General features: G+C 47.2%; 1 protein-coding gene across 1 annotated transcript in view; it reads right to left on the bottom strand.

Annotated features, from left to right (window-relative positions):
* Nucleotides 1-4252: 4252 nt before the first annotated feature.
* Nucleotides 4253-15224, bottom strand: part of SEL1L3 (SEL1L family member 3) — a 111869-nt gene continuing 100897 nt past the window's right edge. The window contains exon 24 of the mRNA XM_066279793.1: nucleotides 4253-5390. Within this exon, the coding sequence (XP_066135890.1) occupies nucleotides 5251-5390 (140 nt within the window). The 3' untranslated portion in view covers nucleotides 4253-5250. The remainder of the gene's footprint in view (nucleotides 5391-15224) is intronic.

Here is a 15224-nt window from a genome sequence, read left to right as displayed (position 1 = left end):
TCTGAACCATTTATTCCTTTATAGCTACCCCCATGTCTCTATTACTTTGGCTTTGTAGTGTAGTAATATTAGTAGGTCAGTTTCCTCTCCCCCGCCCCCCTAAACTTTCTTTAGCTATACATGGACTTCTATCTTTCCCTACAAATTTTAAAATCAGCTTATCATTGCCTTAAAAAATAAGGACTTTGATTGAAATATCACTCAAGTTATAGATTAATGTTGAGGAAATAAACATTTGCCTACTGTTATTCTGCCCATGAACATGGTATATTGTTTTATTTATATCTTCTTTAATGTGCTTTTAAAGTTTTAAATTTTCTTGGTAAAGCTCTAATGAGTTCATTGTTAGGTCAATTACTAAACATTTAAAAATTCTATTGCTATTGTAAATGAGATTTAATACAGAGTATGTTTTATTAAATATTTATCTTTACTAGTATTTAATATTTAATTTTCTAGTTTCTTATTGCTAGTGTAGAAAACATTATTGTTTTTTAAAATTTTATTTGAGAGAGAAACATCGACTTGTTGTTCCACTTATTTACGTGTTTATTGGTTGATCCTTGTATGTGCCCTGATCGTGGATTGAACCTGCAACCTTGGCCTATCAGGACAGTGCTCTACCAACAGAACTACATTGGCATTGTGTCCTGAGACTTTTTGAACACTTCACTGGGACTCCAAGTGACTTACACTTTGGCATTTCCTTCTTCCAAAGTGCGGAATAGAAAGACCGCTACTTCTGCAGTCCCCAGAGGCTGAGTGATGAGTAAGCAGTAAATAATTTGTGGGGATCCTTCTCAAACTTGCCAAAATGAAGTGGTTAAGAATGAAGAGGAGGCCCTGACTGGATGGCTCCATTGGTTAGAGCATCGACCTGAAGCGCAGAGGATGCTGGTTCGATCCCTGGTCAGGCCACGTGTGAGAACTGATCCACGTTCCTATGTGTGTCTCTCCCTTCTTCTCTGGCTAAAATCAATAAATAAATTAAAAAAAAAAGAAAGAAAGAATGAAGAAGAGGAAGTGCAAACCCTGGGTTGTAAACACAAATGCCGAAGAGGGCCAGGTGTACATCAGCTGGGAATGGTGGGGACTGGGGCAAACCAGAAAGTGCAGCAGGTTCTGTCTACAAGGAGCGGACCTGCTCAGCCTCAGCTGCCTCATACCAAGCAGCAGGGAAAGCCCAGATTTTCATATCTATATCTATATCTATATCTATATCTATATCTATATCTATATCTATATCTATATCTATATCTATATATCTATATCTATCTATCTATCGATATATATTAGGAGAAATCCCAAATTCCTGATGTCAACATGTTAGCAACTAATTCAAGTTTTAAAAAACATTTCATGGGCCAACACAATCCATCTGTGGGCTAGATTTGTTTCACAGTCTGCTGGTCTGCACCTCTGGTCTAAGACTGTCCCAAGTGGAAAGAACAACGGGGCAGGATCTAAATCTCACCTCTGGACCCCACCCTTTCGTTTTGTTTTCCCCTCCCCCTCCCCACATTACCTTCACTGTGCAGGGCTCCAGTCCAGCCCGCTTGGGCACCAGCCTTGTGGGAACTGAGTGTAGAAATTGAGGGGGGTCATGCTGGTGGTCGAGGCCAGGCAGGTTCACACTGAATTCGGGCAGACCACAAGAGAACAGCAGAGTCAAAAGGCGTTCGACCATTCCAGTTTATTGGATTCTCGCAGAGGCGGGTGAGCAATCAGAAAAACTGCCCGTTGTGGCGGTGGGCAAGCCATCAGGAACATCTGCCCCTCATGGTGGCGGGCCAACAACCCGTGCCGAGGGAAAGTAGTCATAGCCTTACATAGGCCACACACACACACACACACACACACACATGTCTTTCTGCCACGTGCTCATACACTAATTATGCAAAGTGTTTGGAGCCGGAACACAAGCGAGCAAGCCTACCACAGCTGTTTTCCCTACATGAGGCAAAGAGGGAGATGGAGGCTTGGGAAGGTGTGGGCCGGGCCCGGATCATACAGCTTGAGAACTCCCCGAAGAGCAGAGCCGTAGCCGGAACGTGAATTGATGGGGGTCCCACCAGCTCCACGCGGTTTGGCGCCAGAACCACTCCTGGCCTTGCCAGCACCACCTGAAGCCGAGCGGGTTGAGACTCTCTCAGATCAGGGCGGCTCCCTCAGTCCATCGTCTGGACCTGGCCCAGCTTCCTGGGGTGTCTTAGGCTGGTGTTCTGGGCTGAATCGTGTCCTCCCCAAATTCACATGTTGAAGCCTGTGGTGCTGGTGGTCGAGGCCAAGCAGGAACATGGATTCAGGCAGACGGTAGAGGGACTGTGGGGCTGGGAAGCACTGGGCCGTTCCCGTCCATCAGATTCTCACAACAGGCAGGGAAAACCTCTTCTTGCTGCTGCAGGTGAGCAAACTGCAGATGAACCGCCCCTCCTGGTGGTGGACAGGGATCTGCCAAATGGCTCCTTGCAGGGACGGGCCAGCAATCCACACCACGGGGAGGCACCCGTAGCCTTACGGAGGCTGTACACACATAGCTCTCCACGTGCTCACACACTAATCATACAAAGTGCATGCGAGCGAGCCTGACACAGCTGTTTTACCTACAAAGCCCTAATCCCCAGTATCTCCAAATGTCATTGTGTTTGGAGACAGGGCCTTTAAAAAGACAAAGTAAAATCAGGTCACTAGCGTGGGCCTTCATCCAATATGACTGGTGTCCTTATATGCGGATATTGGGACGCAGACGTACACAGGGAGACCCTGTAAAGATACGGAGAGAAGACAGCCGTCTACGGCCCGGGAGAGAGGCCTTAGAAGAAACCAACTCTGCCGACACCTTGAGCTTAGACTTCCAGTCTCCAAAACTGTCAGGAAATAAATTTCTGTTGCTTAAGCCACCCAGCTGGTGGCCCTTTGTGACAGCAGCTTTAGCAGAGGAACGGAGAAAACAGCCTCTGAGGTGCAGAGTTGGGGGGGAAGGTTTATGGGCGCAGTGTCAGGAAACCCTCTATGAAAACGAGAGGGAGAATTGAGCAGAACGACAATGCGGTTGCCACCAGGCAGACTTTGGAGCTAAGACGGCCCTCCAGGGCTGCTCCAAAGCAAGGAAAGGTGATGTGTTGTAGAATTTGCACCTGAAACCTGTATAATAACCTGTATCATTTTGTTAACCAGTGTCACCCTGATAAATTCAATAAAAAAAAAACAAGTGAGGAAAAGGGCTTTGTTTTTTGCACACGGGCCTTCCTCAAGGTGAAGCGGGAGGTGATTTTTGCCCCCACCCTGCCGCGGGAACGTTGGGCAGTGTTGGGAGATAGCTTTTGGCGGCTGCACTTGAGGGATTGGGGTATGTGTGGGGGTGTGCACTGCTGACATGCAGTAGGTGGAGACCGAGGCCACTGCTGCTAAACGCACGACAGTCCCCCACAGAGAGCCACCCAGCCCCAAATATCAAAGTGCCGGGGCTGAGAAAGCCCGCTGCCTCAACAAGCCGTTGACCGTGAGCTGCTCTCGCAGGACGTCAGCGTGGGCGGGACCCTGCAGCTGACAGCGGTCCCCATGGAGCCTGTGTTCCCAGCACCTGAGCAGCGGGTGTGTCTGCCACGGGGAGGATGGAGGCGGGGCCAGGAGTCCAGGCCTGGCCCCTGAGACTTCTCCCGCTCACAGCAATACCAACCAACCATATTCCAGGCACTGACCTGGAAGTTTTACACAGTATCTCATGGAAGCCTCATGAAAAGCCCAGGTGAACTTTATTACCCCTATTCTATAAAACCATAACCTGACGCTCAGAGAGGGTTAATCACTCACCAAGGTTACTGAGCTCGCAAGTTACAGAATCAGAATCTGAATCTAGGGCTCATTCACGGGCAAGGATAAACTTTGCTATAAAACAAGGGCACACGCGGGAGAAAGAGGGTAGATGGCAACCTTGACCCAGAATTGATATGAATCCAGGCTCAGAGCAGCCAGAAACCCCAAAACAATGTTTGATGCTGTGCAAACATCACAGGGTCAGATCCTGAGCTTAGATTCCTGGAGAGCTGCTGCCTGCCATCTCTACCTCCAGCGATCAGAATCTCTTTCTTGCCTTCCTCTCCTTCCTCCCCCTCCTCCCCCTCCCTCCCTCCCTCCTTCCCTCCCTCCCTTCCTCTCTCTTCCTTCGGGGAATGCATAAACCTGAGGACTTTGTACAATGACAACAGTAACTATGACAAAGAAGAGAAAAAAGCCACTTCCTGAGAGTCAATGGTATAAAAATAATTTTTATTTACTACTGTAAATAAAGTAGTGCAAAGAGTAGTTTGGACCCACAATATTGCATTACCAATTTATTTACTACCTTAGCAGCTTACAATGCAGTCTGCCCTTCCTCTCCCTCTGTCTCTCTGACACACACACACACACACACACACACACACACACACACCTACATGGACTCAGGCAGGCATAAGGGCTGGGGATGACTGTGAACTAAAGGCTTTATTTCTGCATATCCCTCTGCTGCCAGTTTATTTTCTAAGGGGTAATTCTTGGAGAAGTCTACACTTAAATACTAAGAATTTTCTAAATGTTATTTTATGGATTGCAATCGAAAAGTAACTGATGTCTAACAATGTCATTGAATGATTTGGAAGCACTAGGACCCTAGAAAAATTCAAGGAGAGAAACGTAAATGGATTTACAAAGCCATCGCCTTCTTGCACTTCCAGCCGTAACCGATTTATTTCAAAGTGCCTTGGCACCGCTGGGTGTTGGAAGTCAGATTGAAATCTGTTGATTGGACTTTGAGGAGCAGGGCTGTGGCAGACACATGTACCGGACTATTATCTAACCTGTAGGAAAGTCACAAATTTCTCTTATTGAATAAAAGGGAATGAATAAGAGGCTAAGATTCTTAAAATAAGTCCCAGGATATAAGGATTTGGATGTGCTGCAGGGCAAACTGTGATCCCCAATACACAGAGTCACCAGGAATGGACGTCTGCAATGACCCAGCTAACTTCCCCAACATGCCCCTATGATCAGCATATTCCTTGTTTGAATGACTTGAGTACCAGTGTCTGCTCTGGGTACTTTTTTTTGTAATTAAATTAAAAAAAAAAAAAAGACACAAAGTGCAAAATTTGCAACCAGTTGACAAGACGTTTAAGGTGTTTATCGGTACAATGCCCGGCTCCAACTTTGCGATACCCCCTGTAGGAAGCACTCTCTCCCATCTCATCGGGAGAGACCGGAGGGCACAGTTCACCCACGTGGCTCTGGGTTACTGGTGACTGCGGGCTGGTCCTGAGCAGAGGCATCTTCAGTCGGTGTCACAGCTGGACTTGCGGTGGGAGCGCTGGGGTCCAGGGAGGCCCCGGCCGGTGTCGGATTGAACCCGTTGGCTGCAGAGACACACACGACAGGTGGTGAGTATTCACAACAGCGCATGCAGGGCACATAGCCCCACCTAGCCCCCGGCAAGCCAGGAGAGACACTTCTAATTCAGTGGCCCTGAAACTCACTAGATAAGCAACTTTGGAACCATTATCTAAGGTCCCTAGATTCCGGGGTCCCCTTCTCTAAAACGGCAGGTTAGAATGCATACATAAAGATCTCGGATGGTTCTGGCCATCTTAGGACTCTAAGTTCTGCATTTATGCTGTAACTTCCAGTTAAATATTTTAACCGAAAAAACGAAAAGGAAAAACATGTGTTTGGTGAATGTTGCTTGTGATCATGTCTCACCCCCCTACCAATGGAATTGATACAATGCAAGCTATGAGTTATACTAATCAATTAGAAAGGAGTGCTAGTTTTATTAACATTCTTTTTTGTGTGTGAGAGAGACAGAGAGAGAGGGACAGATAGGGACAGATAGGAAGGGAGAGAGATGGGAAGCATCAACCCTTCATTGTGATACCTTAGTTGTTCATTGATTGCTTTCTCATATGTGCCTTCACTGGGGGATACAGCAGAGTGAGTGACCTCTTGCTCAAGCCAGCGACCTTGGGCTCAAGCCAGAAACCTTGGACTTTAAGTCGGTGACCCCACACTCAAGCCGGATGAGCCTGAGCTCAAGTCAGCAACCTCGGGGTTTCGAACCTGGGTCCTCCGTGTCCCAGTCCAACACGCTATCCACCTCACCAATGCCTGGTCAGGCTATTTACATTCTTACTCCGTTTGGACGGTGTGCCAAACTTGATTTAAATTATTTCATTTAAATAAATGTGTATAAGTTTCAGAAAACACAACTCCTAGGTTTAATTATTTATCAATCTACCATTAGATAGGCAGTTGGACTGCCATTAAGTGTTAGGGAGGCTTACAGTCTTATACTTTACATTAGTGGTTTTCAAATGGGAGCAATTTTGCCTTCCAGGGGACAGTTAGCAATGTCAGGAGACATGTTTGGTTGTCACAGCAGAGGGTGGGCTGCTAATGGCACACAGTAGGTAGAGGACAGGGATGGTGCTAAGCATTCTACAAGGCATGGGACAGCCCTCCCCCCCAACAAAGAATGATCCAGCTCCAAATAGCAACAATGCTGAGGCTGACATACCCTGCTGTATGTGCTGAGGCCAAGAGGCGTCCTGGTCACTGTGGGCTCTGGAACCTGGCTGCTCTGCCCTTTATCAGTTATGGGACCTTGGACAAGTTTCTCACTCTCCTTCTAAAGTATGGGGAAAATAAAAGTACCTATACCTCGTTGAGCTGTTAGGATGAAATGAACTAATGTATTATAAAGTGCTTAGAACAGTATCTGGCAGGCAAAGGTACTCAACAAATGTTGGTTATTACTGCTAGTGGCTTGGTTTTATTGTAGAAGTGTGTTAGGATTTATTAATTTCAGGTGTATGGCTCGCAGGATTGATGACAGAGTTGGTACGTCTGTTTCTGGGATGCCTATAGTTTAGGCCTCAGTGGCCTAGGAAACAGAAAAAACTATGGAGCCAGAAAGACCAGGAGTCAAATGGCTCTTATGTTTACCAGCTGAGTGATCTTGAGCAAGTTACCTAACCACTCTGAGAGGTTTGCAGGAGCATGTGACATGTGGCTAGTGCAATGGCCACAGTTTGTGCAAACAATTGCTAGTTTGCTGTTTTTTTTTGAGGATATTACATTATTATTATTTTTTTGGATGACACATGATCATTGTTTACAGACAAGCTTTATTCCCATGTATAATTTTATCTGGTACCATAATTCATTCTAGATATACTGCATAGGACGTGCCAACATCATTAATAACCAAATAAGCTCCATGACTGCTTGTGTGACCCTTTTTTTTTTTTTCCTTTCATTTTTTCATTTTTCTGAAGCTGGAAACGGGGAGAGACAGTCAGACAGACTCCCGCATGCGCCCGACCGGGATCCACCCGGCACGCCCACCAGGGGCGACGCTCTGCCCACCAGGGGGCGATGCTCTGCCCATCCTGGGCGTCGCCATGTTGCGACCAGAGCCACTCTAGCGCCTGAGGCAGAGGCCACAGAGCCATCCCCAGCGCCCGGGCCATCTCTGCTCCAATGGAGCCTTGGCTGCGGGAGGGGAAGAGAGAGACAGAGAGGAAAGCGCGGCGGAGGGGTGGAGAAGCAAATGGGTGCTTCTCCTGTGTGCCCTGGCCGGGAATCGAACCCGGGTCCTCCGCACGCTAGGCCGACGCTCTACCGCTGAGCCAACCGGCCAGGGCTTGAGTGACCCTTTTAACGGTGAACTCCAGGTCACAACACAGTAACTATTTATTCAACGACACCATGGTTTCTGGAGACAATGGCTTCTGTGCCCAAGCAGGTTGTAAATTTCCAAAGGAACCTGGCAACACCCTGAAGGGATTCTAACTTCACACTGGTAATTTACCAAGATGGCTTCAGAGTAGACTAACTTTACAGAGGACATTGGGAAAAAAAAAGACACATTTATTCAGCGTCGTGATCAGACTGTTCCATTTAGCAATCAATAGCACGGGGGCAAGAAAGCACCCTCTACATTAAAACCCTGTGCTGGAATGCTTTACACTTTCCGCAGAGCAGAAACTAAAATAAACTGTTACAAGTTGCGAACACAGTCCTCGAGTTTGTGGCCCACTCCCATGAGTATTGTCTACACACCAGGTCCCGCCGCCCCTGTGCTCGGTGGAGTCCCCAAATCTGTTGTTACCTGTCGCTTCCCTGCTGTTCCCTGGCTCTCCTCTCCTGCTAAGCTTTGATTCCTGGCAGTAATTCAAACCCTCCGTCACTGCCATGGCCACTACCGGAGCCTCCACAACCACCTCGGTTCTGTTTTTTGGCAAAGTATTGGCGTCCGTTACCACAAGGGCCTAAGCGTCTGACTACAGAGTCCCCTCCTTTCATGGGGCCGAAATTCGAAGACTGATTGGTTGTAATTGTCAAAATCACTGTAGCTTCTGCTACCTCCAAAACTGCTTCCATCATTACCCAAGTCATCCTAGCCATCGCCACTGCTACCACAGCCACTACCACCACGGCTGCCACCAGAGCCACCTGGGCCACAACCAAAGTTGTCGCTTCCGCCCGACCCACCTCCACGCCCACCTCCGGAGCCTCCAGAGCCACTTCGATTCTTTGGCCAGAGGAAGCACTGGCCAAGTCTTGCTTGGATAGGGCCCTCCTTAATTCAGAGTTGTGGCCATTCACAGGACGGTATTTCTGAGTGACAATCTTGTCTACAGAGTCAGGGTCGTCAAAGGTCACAAAAGCAAAGCTTCTCTTCCTGCCGCTGCCTCAGTCGGTCAGGATTTCGATCCCTTCAATTTCCCTATGTTTAAATAAAAAAAAATAAAAAATAAAAAATAAAAAGAAAAGAAAGGAAATAAAAAGCCTGACCTGTGGTGGCGCAGTGGATAACACATCGACCTGGAAATGCTGAGGTCGCCGGTTCAAAACCCTGGGCTTGCCTGGTCAAGGCACATATGGGAGTTGATGCTTCCAGCTCCTCCCGCCTTCTCTCTCTCTCTCTCCCTCTCTCTCTCCTCTTTAAAAATGAATAAAGAAAAAAAAGAAAAAAAAATCGCACTAAAAAAAAAAAAAAAAAAGAAAAGAATTTCCCTATGTTGTTCCAAACCCTCTCGTAGGTGATGTTCTTCAGTGTCTTCTTTAACTCGACCAACAGAAACCGTTTTCAGTCAAGTGGACACCAGGTCTTTGAGAACCTTCTCTCGAGGCATCCCTCTTTGGTTTCACCGCTCGCCCCCCCACCGTGTGTGGCCCTGCACTCACGGCGGCATCCACCTCCTCCAGTGGCACATGTGACAATCCCACAGCCCCTGGAGCGCTTGGTTTCTGGGTCTCTCCGCACCACAGTCTGTAAGTGTACCTAGTGCTCTAAAGCAGGGGTCCCCAAACTACAGCCCGCGGGCCACATGCGGCCCCCTGAGGCCATTTATCCGGCCCCCACCGCACTTCCAGAAGGGGCACCTCTTTCATTGGTGGTCAGTGAGAGGAGCATAGTTCCCATTGAAATACTGGTCAGTTTGTTGATTTAAATTTACTTGTTCTTTATTTTAAATGTTATATTTGTTCCCGTTTTGTTTTTTTTACTTTAAAATAAGATATGTGCAGTGTGTGTAGGGATTTGTTCAGTTTTTTTTTATAGTCCGGCCCTCCAATGGTCTGAGGGACAGTGAACTGGCCCCCTGTGTAAAAAGTTTGGGGACCCCTGCTCTGAAGGGTTCCTCAGACTCTGATTGGTTATTTCAGAGCCCCAACCTCTAATCAAGAGCTTCGGCAGCTGTCCCGGCTCTTAGGAGACTCTGACTTAGACGTAACAACTGCGAGGGGCGGGGTGACTGTGATGCTGGCTCAGCGGAGTCCACCGGCCGGAAGGAGTGATCTAATGAACGTGTCTGGCTAGTTTGCTTTTAAGCAGTTATCTTAATTAAGCTCAGGAATCCTGGAGTCTTTGGTCGGTAGGACCATTTTTACAGGTTCCCAAATGTGTATACTGAAATGTATTGCCTTTAAGAAGATGCCACCACACGTTGGCAATCTGACTTCCAGAAACACCTTTCAAGAGGGGCACCCTCAAGTGCCTCAGGCCATCTCCACGGGGCCATTCTAAGAAACTCAACAATGGGCTCCAAAACCTCGGGTTTTTCAGGGTACATAAAGGAATCGTCCTAGGAATCCCTTTCAGTACCTGCAGGGGATCCTGTAGCTCCAGAGACTGCCCTGAAAGAGCAGGATGGTGGCGGGGTGAGACCTAGGCTGTTACATAATGAGGTGACATTTGTAGGCTAAAGCCATCACTCTGGCCAGTGATCTAACCATGGCAGGGAGCAGGAGGCCCAGTGATGCAGCACAAAGACCATTTGCTGGAGTCCAGAGACCTGGTCTGGTCAAGTCTCATCTGACTACCACTAATAGATGACTTTGGGGCGGCCACTGAAAGGCAGACGTCTCATTTCTAAAATGCTTGAATCTTGTAGGCCTCAGTTTCCTCTCCTGAGAACAGAGAGGCTTAGATCAGACAGTCTAAGACCCCTTGGGACCTCAAACTGATCTTTTTTGATGATCTTCGAGGAAGTTAACAAAGTTCTAAGACACACATTTTTCCTTTTCAAGCTCAGGGGAAAAAATGTATAAATCACCATGGTAACAAGATAAATCAGCAATCAGTTTTCTGATTAAAACAAAATGTGCCAATGTGTAGATGCAGAAGGAATGTATAATCAGCGTTGCCATCACTTAAATCTTCTTGTCAGAGCGTAATAAAAACGCTTGATGTTTCTACAGTAAGCTTGTTATCCCCCACGTGAGAAAGAGTTCTCCCCTTCCGGGGAGCTTGTCCAGAGTCTGCAATCCCTGGACAAGCCCCTGACAGCCTGTCACAATGTTCAAGTGGCCTCTTTTTCTGGGTTCACCTGGAATGTGTGCTGATTTGATTACCGGGCTAGAATCAAGGTAATCAGGAAAATAAACATGTTGTTTAAAAAGAATTGCAGAGTATATTCCAGAGCCAAATAGAAGTGACGTGTGGATTCCTCGCTCAGGGGACCATTTCTGGTACATTAGTGAGAATAATCAGGAGCTGGCCTTGAGACGTGTAGACAGACTGCAGACCAGTGCTGCCCGCTGCCTGTTTTTGTAGGGCTCACATCTAAGAATGGTTTTTTACATTTTTAAACAATAGGAGAAAAATCGAAAGAAAAGGAACATTTCATGAAATGTGAGAAACAGATGAGACCATTTGTTGCCACGTTTGGTCAGTGGCTGCTTTTGCATTATAGGAAAGTTGAGTTGATGTGTCAGAGATGGCCCTCAAAGCCCCAAATGTTTATTATCTGGCTCTTTACAGAAAAAGCTTGCCAACCTCTGTTATGGACTATTGTAGGAAAAATATCTGCTTGCCAGTTGACCAGAGGGGACCAGACAGGAAAGAAGAATCTGAGGGAAGATACTGAATATATCCTGAGACAGTAGAATGCTTGCAAAGACGGAGCAGGAGGGGGTGAATGAGGGCGAAGCCCTGGAAATCACATTCTATGAGGAAGATCTAGTCTACTTCCTAGGGGCCTCTCCATCGAGCAGGGCCCAGTACAGATACGGGATGCGTGTCATTCAAACGGTCTGTGAGTGGACATCTTAAGAGGACCAAGGATGATGAGACGAGAAGAGTGAAACCTCACCATTAAATGGCTCCCCCATCAAGACTGCTGCTTCTTTCCCGAGCGCCACATTTCGTGACATTTTACTGTAATTTTAGTAGAAACCTCATTAATTGGAAATGTAGAGGACAGGAAAAGAGTAGGAAAAGGCTTAATTAACCTTGTTTACATCATCTTCCTTTTTTTTTTGCAAGAGAAAGAGAGACAGCAAAGGAGAGAGATGAGAAGCCTTAACTCATAATTGAATCACTTGAATGGTTCATTGATTGCTTTCTTATACGTGCCTTGACTGGGGGGTGGGGGTGGGGGGCTTTGGGCTCAAGCCAGTGACCATGGGATCATGTTGATGACCTCACGCTCAAGCCGACGATCTCAAGGTTTCAAACCTGGGACTTCAGCGTCCCACGTCGATGCTTTATCCACTGTGCCACCACCGGTCCCTGAGCCACCACTGGTCAGGCTACGCCATCTTCCTCTTACACTAGGCTAACCACTTAGGCAGAAAGCATGAATTGGCTTAAATTATGAATGCTTTGAGTAGGCTGACATTGGTTTAAAAGGTCACCTAGTCACACTGAGGAGGAGCAGGTAGTTCTGCAAATGTCGTGTATTCTATTTCAACATCGAGTTACACTAATGCTAGTAAGGCAGGACCTTCCTTTGAAATGGTCATTTACATCTGCCCCTCGTCTTCCCATCACCTTCCTCCAGGTAGCCAGCCAGGCTCCACGCCTTTTTTTTTTGGTCTTGGGAGATTTGTGGCCGGGCAGAAATGGAGATGGTTCTAGACATACTTTGCTCTGGGATTTTTTGTTTTTTCAAAAGCCTGAGTCCATTAAGGCAATTATGCTTGGCGTCCCTGACAGGGAGAGGAGAGGAAAAGTGCTTTAGAGATGCACTGAAGCAGGAAAAGGAGCGTCTCGGAGGCCGGGCAAGTGGCCGGGCCCAGCTGGGGCGGCACCACCAGTGAAGCCCTCCCCCTTGCACCCTCAGCCATCTGAGAAGGGAAGACTTGGGAGAAAAAAGGGCTAATGGTGCTCAGCTTTGGCACAGGTGAGGGGACTTTTAGGTGGCCCAGAAGCTGCCAAGCCAGTGGGCCCAGAGGGACAGTGTCGGCCCTGGGACACCACGTGTGTTCTGCTTTCGGACCTGTGAGTGCTCCTAGTGTTCCCTTTGCCCTGCCCTGGGAGGCATCGGTCCCCAGAGAGACTGAGCTGCCTGGTGGAATGGAAGCTGAGTCAAAAATCAGTTCTCGGAAACAAAATGAAAGAGGCGTGCAATATTTTTTGTGTACTAGTTTTGGCACCTTTGATAGACAAGTTGATACCTTTGTTTGGATGCCTTAAAAAGCATTTTATTTTTTTTAGAAAGTTTTTAGAAAGAGTCTAACAATATAGAAAAACATGCTAGGCTCTGGTAACTGTGTCTGCTATGGAGGGAAACCAAGCTACTCCAGCACAGGTGCTACCTGGAGTCAGCACGCTGTCACTGCAGTGACATGACCTAGGACATCACTCCCTGAGAGCTGACATATGTGGTTCTAAGCACCTTACATCCTGGTGTCTTATTTGGGTCCCTCAACCACAACAGGAAGTAGCTAAACTATTTCTTCTGTTTTACAGGACGGGAAACTGAGGCACAGAAAAGGCTCCCTGCCCAAGGTCACACAGCTAAGTGGCAGGGCCAGAATCGTAGCATCTCGACTCGCGAGCCCGTGCTGTGCTGTTAGCTACTGTCACGCACTGCCAGCCTTTTGAACGCGGGACGATTTAATGTGGCACGTTCAGTGAAGTGTCAACTATACATCACAGAGCGTACAAGCTCAGGGGGAACATGGAGGTAGTTGGAGCTGAACGCAAAATGGATGGACAGCTCAATTTAAAGGTTTGACCATAAATCGCTAATTTTTAAAAACAACTGACTGGAAAAATACAAATCACGAAATGACCAAGATCCCTAACTTACAGCACAATCCCCACACAAGGCTACTGACGGTAGGCTCCTGACCCTCACATCGGGTCCCTCTTCACTGCTGTGCTTGCTTCCCGAAGCCACAGCCCCTACCGGCATCTACTACATCTCCCCCTCCCCGTGGGCCAGGTCATGGGACCTTGCACTCGCTAATGGGGGAGACAGCAGCGGTAAAAACTTTGCCCTCCAAGGGGCTCCTTGCAGTGGTTTCTCCTCACCCCCTGAGCCTCTTTCACCTCTACCCCATTGCCCCATTGCTGACGGAATAGGACCCTGTTCTTTCAAAGTTATTGACAAATCTGCACTTACACTGACAACCTAAAAACCAATAAAAAAATTCCACTATATATCTTAACTCAATACTGGTTCTAACAGGGCTGGTTGGCACCACTGTGGGGCTCAGTTTGAAACTATGTAGAGACTTTTTTTTCCTCATTAAGGTAGACAGAAAGAGTGAGAGAGAGAGAGAGAGGAAGAAAGGGAGAGTGGGGGGAAGGAGAGTGAGCTAGAGAGAAGCATCAACTTGTTGTTTTATTCAGTCTTGTTTTCATTGATTGCTTCTCGTCCATGCCCGGAGAGGGGATCGGACCAGTGACCTCGGTGCGCCAGACTGATGCTTTACGTGCTAAGCCACCTGGACAAGGCCATTTTTTTTTTTTCCCCTAAGATCTTATGACACAAAGTGTTGTCTATGGAACCAGTAGGGCGGACGTCACCCCAAAGCTTCTTAGAGATGGAGAATCTCAGAGCCCACCTTGGACCCACTAAATCAGAACCTGCATTTAACAAGCTCCCTGGGTCATTCATGCACACATTAAAATGAAGAGGCGCTAGGGTAGAATTTACATATTGAAAACAGTATTATTTTATGATCATGAGTTTCTTTTTACTTCTCCTTTCTATTGCTGTTTGGGCATTCTTCTAAACCAGGGGTAGTCAACCTGTTTATACCTACCGCCCACTTTTGTATCTCTGTTAGTAGTAACATTTTCTAACCGCCCACCGGTTCCACAGTAATGGTAATTTTAAAAGTAGGGAAGTAACTTTACTTTATAAAATTTTATAAGGCAGAGTGACAGCAAGTTAAAGCATATAATAATAATTACTTACCAAGTACTTTATGTCAGATTTTCGCTAAGTTTGGCAGAATAAATCTTTATAAAACAACTTACTATAGTTAAATCTATCTTTTTATTTATACTTTGGTTGCTCCGCTACTGCCCACCATGAAAGCTAGAACGCCCACTAGTGGGCGGTAGGGACCAGGTTGACTACCACTGTGTTCTAAACAATGTGTGTGGGCGAGTTAATTACCGTTCATTTCAGGGTACCAGAAAATGTGCTGCAAAATAAATCTTACGTAAGGGGGCCACAGGTCAGAGACAGATGACAAGGACTGTGTTAAAGTACGGCGAGTCTGGGAGAGTTCTAAGTCCTGCTGCCCTGCGTCCTTTCTTAGACCTCATTCATCTTGTGATGACGGGAAAGGCCACTTCATCCCGTGGGCCCCGGTTCTTCATCTGGAACCTGAAGGGCAGGGGACGGAATTCTCCTTAAGACCCCATGCAGACTTCTCTGAGGCTGGTGTACAGGGAGGGAGGGAGGTTAAGGAAGGAGCAAGCGAGAGAGTTTGGAGAAAAGAAA

The sequence above is a fragment of the Saccopteryx bilineata genome, chromosome 5 (assembly GCF_036850765.1).
Source record: "Saccopteryx bilineata isolate mSacBil1 chromosome 5, mSacBil1_pri_phased_curated, whole genome shotgun sequence".
NCBI lineage: Eukaryota > Metazoa > Chordata > Mammalia > Chiroptera > Emballonuridae > Saccopteryx > Saccopteryx bilineata.
Note: the sequence above shows the minus strand (reverse complement) of the source record. Positions and strands in the feature narration are given on the sequence as shown.